The sequence below is a fragment of the Eublepharis macularius genome, chromosome 3 (genome assembly GCF_028583425.1).
Source record: "Eublepharis macularius isolate TG4126 chromosome 3, MPM_Emac_v1.0, whole genome shotgun sequence".
Lineage (NCBI taxonomy): Eukaryota > Metazoa > Chordata > Lepidosauria > Squamata > Eublepharidae > Eublepharis > Eublepharis macularius.
In genome coordinates this window covers 155,661,328-155,678,629 of record NC_072792.1, presented here as the reverse complement: position 1 = coordinate 155,678,629, position 17,302 = coordinate 155,661,328, and the positions used below count along the sequence as shown (strand labels likewise).

The window sequence follows — 17,302 nt, the reverse complement described above, 5'->3', positions numbered from 1 at the left end:
AGCAAAAGACAGCAGAGATCCCCTCACCTCTGCAGGAGTATACCGTATACCCTGCAGCTGTGGACAAGTTTACATCGGGACCACAAAGCGTAGCATCCAGACAAGAATAAAAGAACATGAAAGACACTGCAGACTTGGACAGCCTGAAAAATCAGCAGTGGCTGAACATAGCCTAACTCAAACAGGGCACAGTATCTTATTCCAGGACACCAAAATACTGGACAACACTTCCAACTACTTTGTCAGACTGCACAGGGAAGCCATTGAAATTCACAAGCATAAGCAAAACTTCAACAGGAAAGAAGAAACCTTAAGAATGAACAGAGCATGGGCTCCAGTTCTGAAAAACACCAGGCCAACAAAACACTCCACACCCGACAATAGCCCTGCAGAGAAGATTAGCACATCAAGCACCAATCCATATGCAAAAGAACCGCCTCAGGATACAGTGAAGCCTCCCGCCATTAGCATTCCACACCCTGGGAAACTCTTACAGAATGACTCAGCTCAACCCCACCCCTCCTGAGTAGATACAAATGACCTACATCTTTTCCACACTGTGACACTGAGAGATCTCTGTCTTTTGGTGCTACACCTCTGAAGATGCCAGCCACAGCTGCTGGCGAAACGTCAGGAACTACAATGCCAAGACCACGGCAAGACAGCCCGGAAAACCCCCAACAACCATCGTTCTCCGGCCGTGAAAGCCTTCGACAATACATCGATACCATAAACGTTCTTCTAAATTGAGATCATCAAGAAGGGCTCTGCTCCAGGTATTTTCAACATCAGAAGTTAAGTTCACATCTATCAGGAGCAGGGCCTTCTTTGTGATGGCACAGTGTCTATGGAATGCACTATCCCAGATCAATGGGGTTAATTCTCTCCTGGGTTTTATGAAGGAGGCCAAGTCTTTTCTGTTTATCAGACAACTATAGTATGCTGCTGTCCTGTTAAAGCTGCCCATTTTACAGTCTAATCCCTTGATTTCAACTGACTTAGACCGGAGTAGCTGTGCACAGACTTGACCTATTACTTAATTATTCATGAGATTAACTGGTTCAATTTTTGGGGTTGACTAAGGAGAAATTCCCAATTAATCTAAAATTAGGTTATTGTTAATCATTAATTACTTTTAGTACAAAACCTAGGTTGAGTGGGTGTGCCTTCTTAAGAGAAACATTCCCTCTTCCTCGTGCAACAAGGAATGCTCTTCTAAGATGGTTACTGGCCACATATACATGCTTATCTAGAAAAAAAATTGCCCTTTTTCTTCAGAATTATTGTTTTATTCATAAGCAAATTAAGGTTGCCAGCTGGCCTGCAGAAAACTGAAAAACATCCAGCCCCTTAAACTGAGAATTGCAGTGCAATCTTAAGAAGAGTTACCCCATGGGCTTAGACTGGAGTAACTCTTTTTAAGATTGCGCTTTTAATGTTAGAAATGAGCAGCCAATGCTTTTCATGGCATGCAAGTAAATAACATCGCATTAAGCCTCTTTTAAAGGGGAAGGACACTTTTCTCTAAGCAGTTGGTGACCCAATGCAAATATATACAGATTTAATCAATGAACGGAGTAAAATTCATATTGACTAAGGTGTCTTTAAATGGATGACAGCCCTGTGTTTTCAGCTGCAAAGAGGAAAGGCAGGGTATAAATATTTTAAGAAGTAAATCATACCATTTTTTATATTCATTGTTTTATTTTTTTATAGTTCTCACATGACATGGTTTTATAAGCAATTTTCTGTGTCCTTTGGGAGGAAACACAAGTTTTTTTAAAAAATCATAGAAAGAAAGAAAGATTTACTAGATTCCAGGCACAACAATGTTCTCAAATGTGGGCCACTGCCACAGTCCTTTGTTTATCATGCACGGAATCTATGCGTGGCCCTGCCTCTCTCGGCCCCATCTCTGCCCCCTGCCAGCTTCTTGCATGATATAGCAGAGCTAATCTGAGCTGAGCTGCAGAGGACCTGGGAGAGAATATTGGCCTATTTCCCCCAAATGCCTTAGACAGACTCACATAGTCTTCTATAATCTCTTTGATGCCAGCAACGGTTAGAATAAATAGCAATGGCACCAAGGTGGTGTATCTTCCAGTCGGAGAGACATCTGGAATTTGCTGTAAAGGGGGAAAAAGAAGTGAAAAATAAACTTAACAGACCAGCATGGCTATGCCAAAATAGTTTTTATACTGAGAATACATTGAGAAGTAAACGCACATATTAAAAACAATTTTAAAAGAAAGAAAAGCAGCTTCAAAGTACTTAAATCTTTTCACTCCATGCTCTTTCTCTGTTCCAAACTGCTCCCTCCTCCCCCACCCCACCCCGCTTTTCTTCCATGGGGCTCTGAGCATGAGGGAGTATTCTGCAGCCAAGATGCAGCAGGTATAAAGGAGTCAAGCATCCCCCCCACATGCCTAAGCCTTCTCCATTTTAAATGCTGCATTTCTTTTTTCAAAAACATGTTACATGTATCGGTATGAAATGTGTAAGGAACTGAACCTAGGAAGCTACAGAGGCCATCTTTAGACTCCGAAGGGAGAAGGAACATGGAACATCGACTCTTGTAGCTGGCAGAGTGAAGCTCTTGATTGATCAGGCCTGGTATAGATATTAACAATCTGGCTTTCTGGCTTTGACATAGCAAAATAGCAGAACCGGATGCACCCCAACCTGGTCCTGACAGTATACATACAAGAACACGCTGAAAGCAGTATTAGTAACCAGGGGTGGTCTTAGCCACAGGGCATCAGGGACAGCACCCCCTGGCTGGTCGGGGGGCAAGTGCTCACAGCCTCTTCCTCGATGGAGGGGAAAAGAAGAGGAAGAGCAGGCAGGCTCCTGCCACAACTCGCTTCCACCCCTTCTGGCTCGTGGATAGCCGATTCTGTTCAGTTTGGTGACCGCCACACTCATCCACCCCCTCTAGAGTTCAGGCAGTAGTTGCCCTGCTGGGCACCCATGTTCACCTACCCACTTGCACAGGATGAGGGCTGCCCCATGCTGCAACCTGGAGAGGGCCCTGGCAGAGGGGACAGTGATTCTGGGGCCCTTTCTTTAAGTTTTCCCAAGGCCTCAGAATCATTAAGACTGCTGCTATTAATTTCCTAGCAGTTGCACCTTGTATATTAATCCCAGCTCACTAGTGATTCTCCAGGTCTTTCTATGAGACCCAAGCCCAAAGCTTGCTCCAGGTTTTGGGGCTGGCCTTGACATTGCACAACTACAAATGCCACATTCTTGCATGTCATTGCAAGCGCACATGTGCACTCACCTGCACCTTTCCTAGGGGAGGGAGTGGGACACAACTGTTTGGTATGCCTTTGAGCCCCTCTGGTGCCAGCAAGGCTAAAAACAACACGAAAGAACTGCACTCTTCCAGCCTATTATCAATTGTAATTATATTAGAGAGAGACATAACAGACACGGTCATTTTAGTTTTATGGTCTTAAATGACACAGGCATACCTGCAATAAGGCAATGAAAAGGAAGAAAGCATTAGCAGCCTTTCTGATCTGCTCATACAAGAATCGAGGTAGAAATGTCACCACGCTGTACTTGGCTGTGCTGTAGGTTTCCAGAAACAAAACAGACTTCTGTTAAAGGTCAGTAAGAAGAAAAATTGAGCAAGTCATTCAGTGTTAAATTAAACAAGTGGCTCATGGCCCACAAGTGGCTCATCATTTTAAATTAATGTATGTGATCTACCACCTTCAGCCATGTAATTCTTGCCCATTTTCCAATAAATATTTTATTTATTTGAGATACGCCGAAGTCCAACGTCTCATAAGATACAACTAACAGTTTCATTCAAAGCATAGTTACACTGCTCTGCTTAGTACTGCAGTGTAACCTAAATTAACAGAAGACACAATAATTTAAATGCTAATTCTAAATGACAATCACACATTTTAAAACTTCAGGTAAGATTCAGGCAGAAAGCATTAACGTTCAATACAGAACATTTGTTGAATCAGCGGTGATCAGCTTTCATAAACCCTCCAAGAATTCCTCACTGATGGCTATTAGGTAGCTAGCTTCTGCCCCATGCCCTCCTTTTCCCTTGACTCTTCCAGCCTTGTTCCAGTATTCCCTTTAATTGGTCCCTCCACTCCTACCCTGCTTCCATTAGCCTCTGAATTTCTTATGATCTAAATGAGCGTCACATGACACGTCCTTATTCTGAGTGAGACCATCAGCCTATCAAGCTACGTATTGTTTATTCTAAGTGGCAGCAGTTCTCCAGGTTCTCTGCATCTCTTACTGTCTGATCTTTTTTCCTGGATGCAAAGCTGCCATGTCATGGACCCTGCCTGATCTTTCCTCCTTCACTAAGCCCTTCTGCCTACCCCAAACATCTCAGCCCATGCCCGGAAAGATGAGAGCAACTCAGTCAAAAGCAAAAACTGAGGGTGGATTTTATATTTTTGCACTGGAAAATAAATAACAATTTTCTATCTCTCAAGGCAAACTCTACAGGACTCTCAATTACTCTACAGGAGTCCCAGTCATTACACACATTTATTTGCTTGTTTAATAAAACCATGATAATGTATTGTAAATGTAAGAGAAAAGTTCAGGACCACGGTCAGCTCTCTCCAACATTATTATATCTTTATGTCCTTGGCTGCATTTTACCTGCACAGTGAAAATGCTGTTGAAAACAACATCCCTCCATCAAGTTCTCGCCCTCTGCCCCATAATATGTAGGGACAGTCATCCTATGACATGACATCATGCCAAGAGGTGGAGTCCGGAAAATTCTTCTGATCATGTCACAGCCCAGAGGAAATGTTCCTGCCGCATATACAATATGTATTTACAATATTAAATGTAGTAAGAACACTTGTTTTGTGTGTGTGTGTGTGTGTGTGTGTGTGTGTGTTCCAATAATAATGGAAATTGCATACCAAGCATGACACCGCTGTCTCCCTGTCATTTTAGTTATGATTTATACTTCTGAAAAATCTATGGCTACTTGTACAATTCTACTGTTATAAAATACATCTGGGTTTCTTCTCAGTCCAATAAATTAACAAAGGAAAATAACACATGAAGCTGCTTGGGGTTTGAGATCTGCCGGTGGTGCCCTCTCCTGTTAGCTCATGTTATCTGAAGTTAGACCAACAGACACACAAGACTATTGCTACTCATTGAATATGATTTGGTGATTGGTGCTAGTCTTGATGTTCATTCTGTATCATGATTTGGATCTGGATCGAGGTGGCTCGGCACTGCTGATATTACTGGATCTGTTGGCAGCATTCAATACAGTCGATTACGATCTTCTGACTCGCCACCTCGCCGATGTGGAGATACAAGGGACTGCCTTACAATGGCTTGTCTCTTTTCTCCACGGTCGGGGACAGAGGGTGGCACTTGGGGAGAAATTGTCATCCCACCACCCTTTGGTGTGCGGGGTCCCACAAGGAGCAATACTCTCCCCATTATTGTTTAACATCTATATGTGCCCCCTTGCCCAGTTGGTGCGAAGGTTTGGACTTGGGTATCATCAATATGCAGATGACACCCAGTTGTATCTGATGATGGACAGTTGGCCCGACTCAGCCCCAGATGTCCTGGAACATGCTTTTGCAGCTGTGACTGGTTGGTTGAAGCAGAGTCAGCTGAAACTGAACCCAACGAAGACGAAGGTCCTATACTTGAGCCACGGGGGATTAGGTTCGGGACTCCGGCTCCCGGCCCTCGATGGGGCACCATTAGGGCCAGTTCCAAGGGTTAAGAGCCCTTGGGGTGATCTTGGATGCCTCCCTGAAAATGGAGGCACAGGTGAAAGCGGTTGTCAGGTCCTCTTTTTTCCCATCTGCGGCAGACCAGGCAACTTGTCCCTTACCTGTCAACCCGTGACTTAACTACAGTAATCCAAGCAATGGTCATCTCTAGGCTAGATTACTGAAACTCGCTGTACACAGGGCTGCCCTTGAGCATGACCTGGAGATTACAGCTGGTACAAAATGCAGTGACGCGTTTATTACGAGAGTGCCAAATAAGGCACATATAACACCATTCTTACACGAGCTGCATTGGTTGCCAGTGGAGCACTGGATTAGATTCAAGGTTCTGGTATTGACCTATAAAGCCCTGTGCAGACTGGGACCAGTGTATCTACAGGACCGTCTCTCCCCATATATTTCCTGGAGGACACTCCGATCAGGGGACAAACAGCTGTTGGCAGTCCCTGGCCCCAAGGAGGCCCACCTAGCCTCGACTAGAGCCAGGTCCTTTTCGGTCCTGGCTCCCACCTGGTAAAATGCTCTGTCTGCTGAAATCAGGGCCCAGCAGGACCTACTATCCTTCCGCCGGGCCTGCAAGACAGAGCTGTTCCACCAGGCTGAGGCTGGGCCTCTGCCGGCCTGAAAAAAAGGGCTGTATCAAATCTTAACCCTCCCTGTGAAGGCTGTCCACCATCCTGTTTTAAATGTGTATGGATTTTTATTGTATTTTAATATGTTGTTTTTATTGTATTTTGTATGTTAATATGTTGTTATCCGCCCTGAGCCCGCTCGCAGGGAGGGCGGAATAGAAATTTGAAACAAACAAACAAACAAACAAATAAAATGATTTGCAGCTCTACTCCCATTGTCTGTTCTTATACTGTATTTATTTTTTACTGTTTCTATATTGATGGTTTACTCCGCATGGACTATTTTATGATTTTAAGATGTCTTATAATTTTTTTAAAGAAAAAGACAGGGCACACATTGCCAAAACAAATAAAAGTTCATTTAGATACAAATATGCTTTGAAATATTTGATGCAGATGAATCCTTTTTTTAAAAAAACTGCTTGCCTTACCAAACATTTGCATTGTTGCAACGTTTCTCAGTACCCCTTTGCTCTTCTTGCTGCTCCTACTCTGTGCCATTTCCTGTTATCTGTGCCCTTGATGCCCTTGGGTCACTTGCCCTCCTTCCCATTTAATCCTATTGGCTACACTGACCCAACTGATGCTATTTGCCATTCCCCACAATGACATGTCAGATCTAGTGTTGTTACATCATCAGAAAAATCACGAGTTGGGGTTGAGATAAACAGTCACATTAAATTATAGTGAGGACGAGCAATGCCTGAGAGAGTGAGGGCAAAGAAGAAAAAAATTGCCATCGTTCACGGCCGGAGAACGATGGTTGTTGTGGGTTTTCCGGGCTGTATTGCCGTGGTCTTGGCATTGTAGTTCCTGACGTTTCGCCAGCAGCTGTGGCTGGCATCTTCAGAGGTCTTTTGGTGCTACACCTCTGAAGATGCCAGTCACAGCTGCTGGCGAAACGTCAGGAACTACAATGCCAAGACCACGGCAATACAGCCCGGAAAACTCACAACAACCAACATTGAGTTAGGTTAGAGAAAATCCCTCCAGATTAAGAAGTCTTCCTCCAACTACAATGACCCTTCCAGAAGGCTTCAACTCCACATAGTAGCATGGCAGAATACAGACCACCAAGTGAACCCCAAACCTGCAAGTCAATTTGTTCCAATGTTTGCATCACATTCATTTGGCTAACCAGGGCTCAAAATTTGGAGGTTTCTTAAATAGTTGGTTTCACTTCTTTGTACTTCTACCTCATTATGGCTGGAATTATAAATAGTAATGAGAAATCTTTACTTTTTATGAACAGTTGGCTGTGCCGCTCAAGCTTCTTCTAGAACACTCTCAGAGAAATCAATGAGAACTATTTTGGAGTTAATAGGATGTGGTGTAATACTATAATACCAACATAGATAAATGTAGGCTTTTATTATTCCCTGCGAACACTTTCACATTCATCAAGCTTTACCAGAATCAAATTCATAACGCTGAACTTCAATATGCGATTTACACTCCAAACGTGTAGCTATTCAGCCTGCTACAGAACACTGTGTACGTAATAGCAGCAAGCACAAGGCATTTCCCTGGATTTAGCTACCGAACCCTATACTCAAACCCTCATTGTCCATGGAGCTGGCCCTACATCAAAAGGACACTCTCTTGAAAATGGGAGTTCTTTGTGACTGCCTCGTATCAAATGAGTCTGCAAAAAATTGCTGGACTACAAAAACCATCTACCTGCCTTGTTTGCCAAACAGAGCTAACAAATCTGTGATATTATCTATAAACAACAAATAGGTATGTGCATTCCTAGACTGACATACGGTATGAGCACACTGGAATACATGTGGGGAAGACTAGCGGTGATCTGTGAGATAGACTATTCCCCCTCCCCCAGTAATGATAAGGGAGAAGGAAGGGGTAATGGTGCCAACCACATCAAACTTTCAACTACAGAAGTTGAGTAACAACTTGTCTCTGCATCAAAACTTGACCTCTGCAAAAGGACAAGTAAAAACCCTTCCTTAGCCTCAAGGGTAGCTTTGCTGAGTCGTCCTCAAGTGTCTGCGGTAAAAGAAACCTAGTAGCCAAGCCAATCACTATAAAAGTAAGTTAGAAAAACTAGTTCTGGTTAAATCAGGTTTTGCTAGCTGACCTGAATGAGGAGTTCATAGAGCAAAGTGATTGGCTGTGATCTTATTGACTGTCCTATAGTCGTATGAGTGGTTTTAGTGAATTGCTGATCTGTATTTTTACTGCAGTAGTAGTTGTTTTGATGAAATGGTTACTTTTAACTGATCTGCGAGCCACTTTGAATGTATAGACAAGCAGGATAAAAATAAATAACTCATGTTGTGGGCAGCAGATCACTATTGATGAGATAGATTTAAAACCTGAATGTATGTTGACAGTGTGTTCATTCATTTCACTGTTTTGTATTAATTAGACACCTTCTACAACATTCTACATCAATTCAGTCCACTTCCATTAGCAATATAGATTTAGATGCTCTAAGAAAACATTTCATTTGTTGTAGCTATTTACAGTATACAGATGCTGTTCTGCATACACAACAATTCCGAAACTGTTTACTGAATAAAGTGACATTCGACTCTGTACATATACACATAAAGGAGTCAACTTCAGAGGGCTACAGAATGTTTAATTATTTGTGGTAATAACTGTTCTATTTTAAGGTTTATGCTGCTGATTTGTTATTCCAATACTGTGTTTATGCTGTGACTGATTTAGTTATCATTTTAATAATGTAATGTTCATTAATAATCTATTATTGAGGACACTTCAATTGTTTTGTTCTGTTTAATGTGTTAACATGTAAATTTGGAAGCCACCGGAAGAACGCAGCATCAAATGGGTACGTGAATCTTTCCCACTAATTTTACAATCCTTACAGTGAAATCCTAAGCAGAGTTACTCTACTCTGAATCCACGGTCTTAGACTGGAGGAACTCTGCTTAAGGTTTCACTGTTGGTTTAGCAATGGGCAACATTCTGGTAGTCCGTTTCAAAGCACTGGGCCCACCACAGAAAACGCCTAGGGACTTTTTATAAACCAGATCCCCCAAATTTACTAAAGATGAAATCAAAGAACTTGCCAAAAATAAGCTGGGTTTTGGACTTGATTCTTAGGATTACCTAACAACAACATTTGATTTATATACCGCCCTTCAGGACAACTTAACGCCCACTCAGAGCAGTTTACAAAGTATGTTATTATTATCCCCACAACAATCACCCTGTGAGGTGAGTGGCCCTAGCAGTTGCATGTGTAACTATCTGATTATCTATACTCCAAAAGATAGAGATCTTGGTATTAGCTTGGTGACATCATCTTATTCAATTTAAGGCCACATTCTAAGCTTGGAGTTGCACCTGGTTGTTAGCTATAGATGGAGTATCATTTTGAACGTCAGTTGCTAAAAGCATTGTCAAAGCAGGTGTGGAAGCTAGATGGGGTACTGTCACATTCCCTCTCAGTGGGAATAGTTCTAATAACTAAGATGACTTAAAAGTGATTCATGTGTATCTCTGATTTCTATATTACAAAGCTGTTCCTACCTTTGAAGAAAGCCAGTGTTGCAAAGGACTCTAAAATGGCTGCAATATCTTTTAGAAGCAAGTTTTCCTCCTCAGGAGATGGTCTTTCTCCAGCCAAACTACTTGGGGTCCAATGTACCAGAGGCCATGATCCGTAGGTGGAATTCCACAGCTCTACCGCTGGGAAATGAAGAGGCCGCTAGCTAGGTACCAAGTGGTCGTTTGTGCAAACAGCCTCATAGAGGGACTTGGGGGAGAGTGCCAAATAAAATCAGGTTGGGGACCAGGCGCCGTTTCCAGGCTACCAGACTGCCTTCTCTGCTTGAAATAATCATCTTAGTTATATCTGTCAAGGATTATCGTCACTTCCCATTTCAGGCAACTGTTAATTCATCTGCAATGCATGTGAAAAGCAGCGCATTTTTAAATCTTGGCTGTTTTACAGGTTATTGTAAAGAGGGTGGGAAAAAAATCAAAATATTGTTGACATATTTCAAGCAGTGAGTCATTTGTAAGATACGCTACGCTACAGACCAGTGGCATAAGAATGTGTGAACAGTTTTTTCAATTATCAGCCAAAGAGAACAACCTCCTCAATATCTTGCCAAACACACAATTTCTTCCCAGCACTATTCTAGAATAAATCTTGCTGAATGGCTCGTGCAGCAGTTGTTCTCATATGAGGAGATTTTTGTGCACAGGAGCTTACTGGGGAAGGGGGGATGTGTGATTTTTTTCATGCCACTACAAGCAGGCCCAAAGCAAACTCCTTGCCTCATAACGTTCTTTCTGCAATCTGCTTCTAGTCTGAAGGCTGTTACGAGGATCACTTAGGATGCTGAACGTTTTGTTTGCTCATTCTTTATGCCTTTTATGCTTTTGCTTTTTATTGGCTGTTTTTTAAATGGCTGTTAATTGTAATGATGTTTTTATGCAACTATTTTTATGCGGCGTTATTATTTTTGTAAATAGCTTAGAGCCTGGTGCCCTGGAGAAGCGGGCATAGAAATTTTCTAAATAACAAACAGAGCCATCACATGGCAATAGTACTATGTGATCCAGCCCTAAGAACCCAACCTGAAAATTACAGTTGCCAACTCCAGCTTAGATAATTCCTGGATATTGTGAGGTGGTATATGGGGAGGGTGGAGTTTGGGAAGGTAAAATTGCTGAGTGGGTAGCTGATGCCACAGAGTCTACTCTGAAGCGGCCCCTTCTTCCTGAGGAATCAAGATCTGGAGATCATTTGTAATTCTGGCAGAACACCAGGCCCATGTTGAGTTTTGTAAAACTAACTGAAATGCTTACCTAGAAATAACTGCTTCTGAATTAAATGGGACTGGCTTTCTAATAAGTAAACTTAAAAATTCAACTACCAAGTTGGGTCTGGTTCAAACGTGGAGCGTAACTCTATCAGTAAGACAAAAACAGCACATATGTTAAAAGCACACTGCTAAAAGGACTGCTTTTAACTACCTATGTGTTTATGTTCATAAACATTCCTAAACTGTGCTTTTAAACTTTGCTTTTATTCATTTTATTATTGTTATTTTTTTATATTGTAAGCCGCCTTGAATTCCTGCAAGATAGAAAGGTGGCTAAAATGCTTTAAATAAATAAAGTAAAGCCAAATCTGCCAAAACAGTTTACTCTCTAAACAAGCCTTCTAAAATAAAACCATCATACACACCTTGCAAAATGCAGTGAGCAAAGACGCCCTCTACACTCACTCTGATGGCTATTCCAAAGGACTGGATCACCACAGCATAATACCCTCAGAAGTACACAACAATCAGAACAGAAATTTGAATTTTTTAATGGATTTAAAAGTGCAAGGTTTGCAGAACCACAAGGGAAGAAAAAAAACTTTCATGTTTCATATATCAAAGCAAGAGAGCAAAAGGAATAAAAGGGCTGGCTTTAAAAACTGCAGGCTCCATATTCCAAGTATGTACTTTACCGAGGAATGCAATTGCTTTGAACAGCGTACAAAGCAACTCCGCGGAAAATCAATCCCCACAATTTCTATTTAAGAAAGTATGTTAATAAAAGGCACTATGTAGTGTTGTCTGAAACTTCAATGGAACCAAAGCCTAAGCAATAAAGATGTGAGTTTAAGCCCTTCTCTGGCACTGACCTTTATTGCCATCTGTAATGCTGGCCCTGCATTTTTTTTTGCACTTTTAATGTAAAATGATTTGAGGTCCAAAAAGATTTATAAGCACCTGAGACTGCCTTTCTTTTCTTGCTTGGAGACAAGGTATAACACCCCTGGACATGTGTGGTATCTCTAGGATCAATTCAGTGAGAGGAACTGATGCAGGAACAGAGCTGAGGGAAAAACCATCTGGCAAACATGTACACATGCACCTATATACATAGATATCAAAACAGAATAAAATACACCAGTTTGGTGTAGTGGTTAAGAGACTGCAGAACTCTAATCTGGAGAACTGGGTTTGATTCCCCACTCCTCCACTTGAAGCCAGCTGGGTGGCCTTGGGTCAATCACAGCTTCTCAGAGCTCTCCCAGCCCCAACAACTTCACAAGGTGATAATTGTGGGGATGATAATGACATACTTTGTAAACCGCTCTGAGTGAGTGTTAAGTTGTCCTGAAGGGCGGTATATAAATCAAATGTTATTATTATTATTTTGAAAGAACCACATTTCAAAATAACTAACCAACATCAAGACTTAATTAACAAAAAACTTGGCAAGGAAAAGTAATTGCAACCATACTTCTAAAAGTCAAAAAAGATAATGCTAGATGCATCTCACTTCTCCAATTGTCTCCTTACCATTGGTACCATCACCGAAAAGACCCTGCTGAGTGTGGCTACTCTTGACAGTGGTTACACAAGATAGCCTTACTAGATGACTTTGGCTCATCAGTAAGCTCATCAGTAAAATCTACATATGTTAAATTATCTCATGTGACAATTTACACAGGCGTTACTTCCTGCAAGGCTGTTGCCTTCCTTGCAGGGATTTTATGAATGAAGTGGGCCTCAGCCTCTGCTCCCCTGGACTTGGGAGGAGGAGTCTTGCTGAGACACAGTCAACCCTGATACATGGCAAATGAATGTTGTCCATTATCAGCTCCAAATAAATCTGTAGCGTGGTATTATTCCCTAGAAATAACAAAGTCTGATCCTCAAATTCATAAGCAGTACATAAGAACATAAGAAGAGCCGTGCTGGATCAGACCAGTGGTCCATCTAGTCCAGCATCTTATATCACACAGTGGCCAATCTGGAAGTGCCAACAACAGGGCACAGAGGCTGAGTGAGGCCTTCCCCCTAATGTTTCCTCCTAGCGCTGGTATTCAGAGGTTTACTGCCTCTCAATGTGGAGGTTACCCTTACTGTAGTAATCATAGGTAGTACCCACAGATAGACTATCCTCCTTAAATCTGTACAGCCATGGCTGTATTATTATCATCATCATCATCATCATCATCATCATCATCATCATCAATAATAATAATAATAATAATAATAATAATTCAATTTGTAGTCTGCTCGCCCCGCAAGCAGGCTCAGAGCAGATCACATCAGTTCAAAAATACAGAAAAAAACTATTAAAACAGCGGTTAGAGTGTTGGACTAGAATCTAGGAGGCCCAGGTTGGAACCCCCACTCTGCCATGGAAGCTTGTTGGGTGACTTTTGACTGGTCATACACACTCAGACTAACCTACCTCACAGGGTTGCTGTGAGGCTAAAATGGAGGACGGGGAACCATGTTCGCAAATCTTGGTCTCCATTGGATATAAATGAAATAAGTAGGTAAGTAAGTAAAAGTAGTTTTACCATGTCTGCTGCTACTAGCTTTTATTTATTTAAAATAAAGTCGACTTCCAGATTTTCTAATTTTTGTCTCAGTAGGGTTTTTGTGAGGAGTATATCCCCCTCCAAGATTAATTACTTCTCTAGAGATCGACTACATGCCAGTTTAGGTTTTGTCAGAATAGGGGGGTGAGTAACAGATTTGATGCATTTAGATTTTGTGTGATTATGTTGTTGTTTCAGATGGTTTATGGTTTTAAAATTTGCAAGACACATTGTGTCTTGAGTTCCAGGGAAAAATTGCCATATTAATAGTTATTTTATTTATTTTAAAGCATTTGTTTGCTTCCTTTCTACCCAAACAGGGTCCCCAAGGTGACAAACACTAGAACATTAAAAATTTTAAAACAGCATTTTACAAAGTATAAAAACAGTTCAACACACATGTATAAAACACAAAGAATAGGGAGGAGGGCCAGTAAAAGTTATTAGGGGTATGCCAAAGAAAGCAGAAAAGTCTTCACCAGCTGGCAGAAGATAGCAACAGAGAACAACAGACAAATCTTCCTGGGGAGGGAGTTTCAAAGTTCGGGCGCCATGATTGAGAAATCCCTTTCCCAGGTTGCTACCTGTCTAGTCTCAGATGACGGGGGCGGGCGCCTGAAGCAGGACCTCTGAAAATGGCCAGAGTGGAACAGGCAGGTCCATATGGGAGAAGTCATTCCTTAAGGTACGCTGGCTCCAAGCCACGCAGGGCTTTCAAGGTCAATACCAGCACCCTGAATTCGGCTGGAAGTAAACTGGGTGCTAGTGCAGATTGAACCAGACTGCAGTAATCTAGTCTAAATGTTACCAGGACATGTACTACAGTGGCAAGATCTTTCCCACCCAGGAAAGATCACAGTCAAAGCTGATGAAAGGCACCTCTGGAAACCACTGCCACCTATTTATCCAACAAGAGGTTTGGTCCAGGAGCAGCCCCAAGCTATGAACCTGGTCCTTTGAGGGAGCGCAACCCCAATTTGAACAGGAGAGAACCCATTTCCTGGGTCAGGCCTTCTACCCACCAGTAGCACCTCCATCTCGTTAGGATTTAGCTTCAGCTTGTGGGCCCCCATCCACTCCACAACTGCCTCTGGGCACCTGTTCACAGTTTCCACAGCCTCCCTGGGTAGCATGAGATAGAGCTGAGTGTCACCCACATATTGGAGGCCACCCAGCCCAAATCTCCTCTCCCAGCGGCTTTACACGGATGTTGAAAAGCCTAATATTCTAAAAGCAAAATACTCTAACTACATGAAATAAAAATGTCATTTGGGGGTAATGACATTTGACGGCAGTCTCCTATGATGACACATACCACAGAAAGGAGGAAAACTAGCACCTCCTGGAATGGAGTAAAAGTGCCATCTCTCCCCACGTGAACATGCATTACAAAAAACAGCCATACTGATGCTATATTTGTCATCTCTCCCCAGCCAGTAATTATGGGGCTGATCCATTCCAGTCCGTTGGTTCTGTTTCCACCTACTGTTCAAGGAATGCAGCTAGGAAGACACCTGAAACATGGAGTCTTGTCGGGTTGATTTGGTCCTCCGCCAAGCCTTGTAAGTTTACAGCCCTCTTACATATTAGTTTGCACAAGGAAATCTCCCTCTAAAATCCACAGGATTTTTCTTTGGTTACAAAGAACGCCACTGAGAAGCTAATCTTTTGACAAAGTGTGATTTGTTTAAAAGGGAAAGTTCAGGAAGCTACGTGAGGACAGAAATATTTTCCCAGTGCAGAACAAGGCAAAATATGGTTTAAAGCCTAAATCTATAAGCCTCTTCTCAAACAGCAAGCAAAAATGTGGAACCACAGAAGTGTGGCATTTGGGGAGGCACAGCAATAATACCATAAAATTCTGAACTGGCATTTCACGGTCATTTACAAGCAGGGGAAGCTGAAGCCCTGGTCCTACAACCAGGGCTACGAAAGCACTATAGTGAAATCTGTGCCCACTTAAAAATTATACCATCTAACCAGGCTGCGTAATTTCTCATCTTCTGAAATTTTTGCTATTTTGCATAATTTATCCTTCCCTTCCTACAGCACAGCAGTGAGCTATTTAGGACACTTTCACTCCATCCTCAGCCATTAGAAATCTTATTCAGCCCTGTTTTGATTCTGACATTTCCCCAATGCTTTCAAGCATATTCTTGAAGCTAAGGTCTAGAAATTTATAGAAAAACTGAGATTTTTGCAAACCTTGCACTGAGTCCGCACTTGGCATTTCCCCACATTCCCAGCAAAGTGTCATCAAGTCATAGCTGACTTATGGAGATCCCTGTTGGGGTTTTCAAGGCAAGAGACTGACATAGGTGGTTTGCCATTGCCTCCCTTGGCATAGCAACCCTGGTCTTCCTTGGAGGTCTCCCATCCAATTCCTAAGCAGGGCTGACCCTGCTTATCTTCTGAGATCTGATGAGGTTAGGCTTGCTTGGCCTATCCAGGACAGGCCATTGATAGGGATACACACCAGATTATATTACTTGGAAATCTTTAACTCCAGATTCCAATGTACAAAAATGGCCTTTGTTCGCCTTTCTTTCTCCTATTATTCAGTTCACAAGCATTGTATTATAAAGTAACCCAAAGTTATTCTCCTTTCCTCATGCAGAAGTGGATGGATAACTGCTCTCTAGTTAATTTTTACATAACAAACACAAACTGCTCAGGGTTACTTTCGCTGTTCATTGAAATGGACGAACATGCTTTCCCCCCCAAGTGACTGAAATGACCTAGCAATCTTGAAAATCGTTAAAAAAAAAACTGATGCACAAACAATAAGGGAAGTACTACCTGTTTGTTCTAAATATTAGACAGACCTTCTAGAAAAAATGACAGGTTGTTGAATTATATGTTCTGTTACAAACTGAGAGCCAATTAAGAAGGCTTACAAAGAACAAAAATCATGGCAAGATTTAGGAAAAAACACCACATAGTTTGTGTTGTGGTAGGGATGAATGTTATGACTAAAAGCCAGTTGCAGTATCCTTTGGGGAGCTGGTCTTTTAAAAATATGATTCAGGAATAGCTTAGCAACTTTTGCCAGATAACGTAGAAATAAGGAACACCTGAATGTAGTAAGTTAACTATCATTTGCTTACCGCCTGGATGGGATACAGGAGTAAGCAGAAGAGATACATCAAGTAGTGGAGTTTCTACAAAAGCCTTCTTCACTCTACAGGTGAGGGGATATAACAGGCTATTGGACTATATCCACACATCACTAGAAACTGCATGGTCGTTGTGCTATAGCAATCCTTCAGCTCCTGGACTGTCCTGAATGCAAAAGGAAATCAAGTACTGAATGCTGTAGCACACCCATAGTGCCATGTGTTGGGTGCAGCCTGAGTCTCACTTTATGAGAAAGTGGCTGGTGTGTGGCTGGTGGGTATGCTGAGAGCGGGGGCGTGGAGTGGGGGGGGGGTTGGATTTTTAACCCTGGGTCTCCAATTGTCCATTCTTATTTCAACATTAACAAACACCTTTTAAAAAACTGAAGTTCTTTTTTAAAAATATCTTTGTTACCAATTTTAGGGATTGCAGTATTTGAGTCCCATGGCACTTTA

At 42.0% G+C, this 17,302-nt stretch overlaps 1 protein-coding gene across 1 annotated transcript in view; it reads right to left on the bottom strand.

Moving 5' to 3' along the window:
• Nucleotides 1–17,302, bottom strand: part of ATP8A2 (ATPase phospholipid transporting 8A2) — a 460,059-nt gene that overhangs the window by 374,701 nt on the left and 68,056 nt on the right. Inside the window, exons 3-4 of the mRNA XM_054973360.1 lie at nucleotides 3,477–3,576; nucleotides 2,028–2,126 (exon numbers count right to left, since the gene is read on the bottom strand). Coding sequence (XP_054829335.1) covers nucleotides 2,028–2,126; nucleotides 3,477–3,576 — 199 coding nt within the window. The remainder of the gene's footprint in view (nucleotides 1–2,027; nucleotides 2,127–3,476; nucleotides 3,577–17,302) is intronic.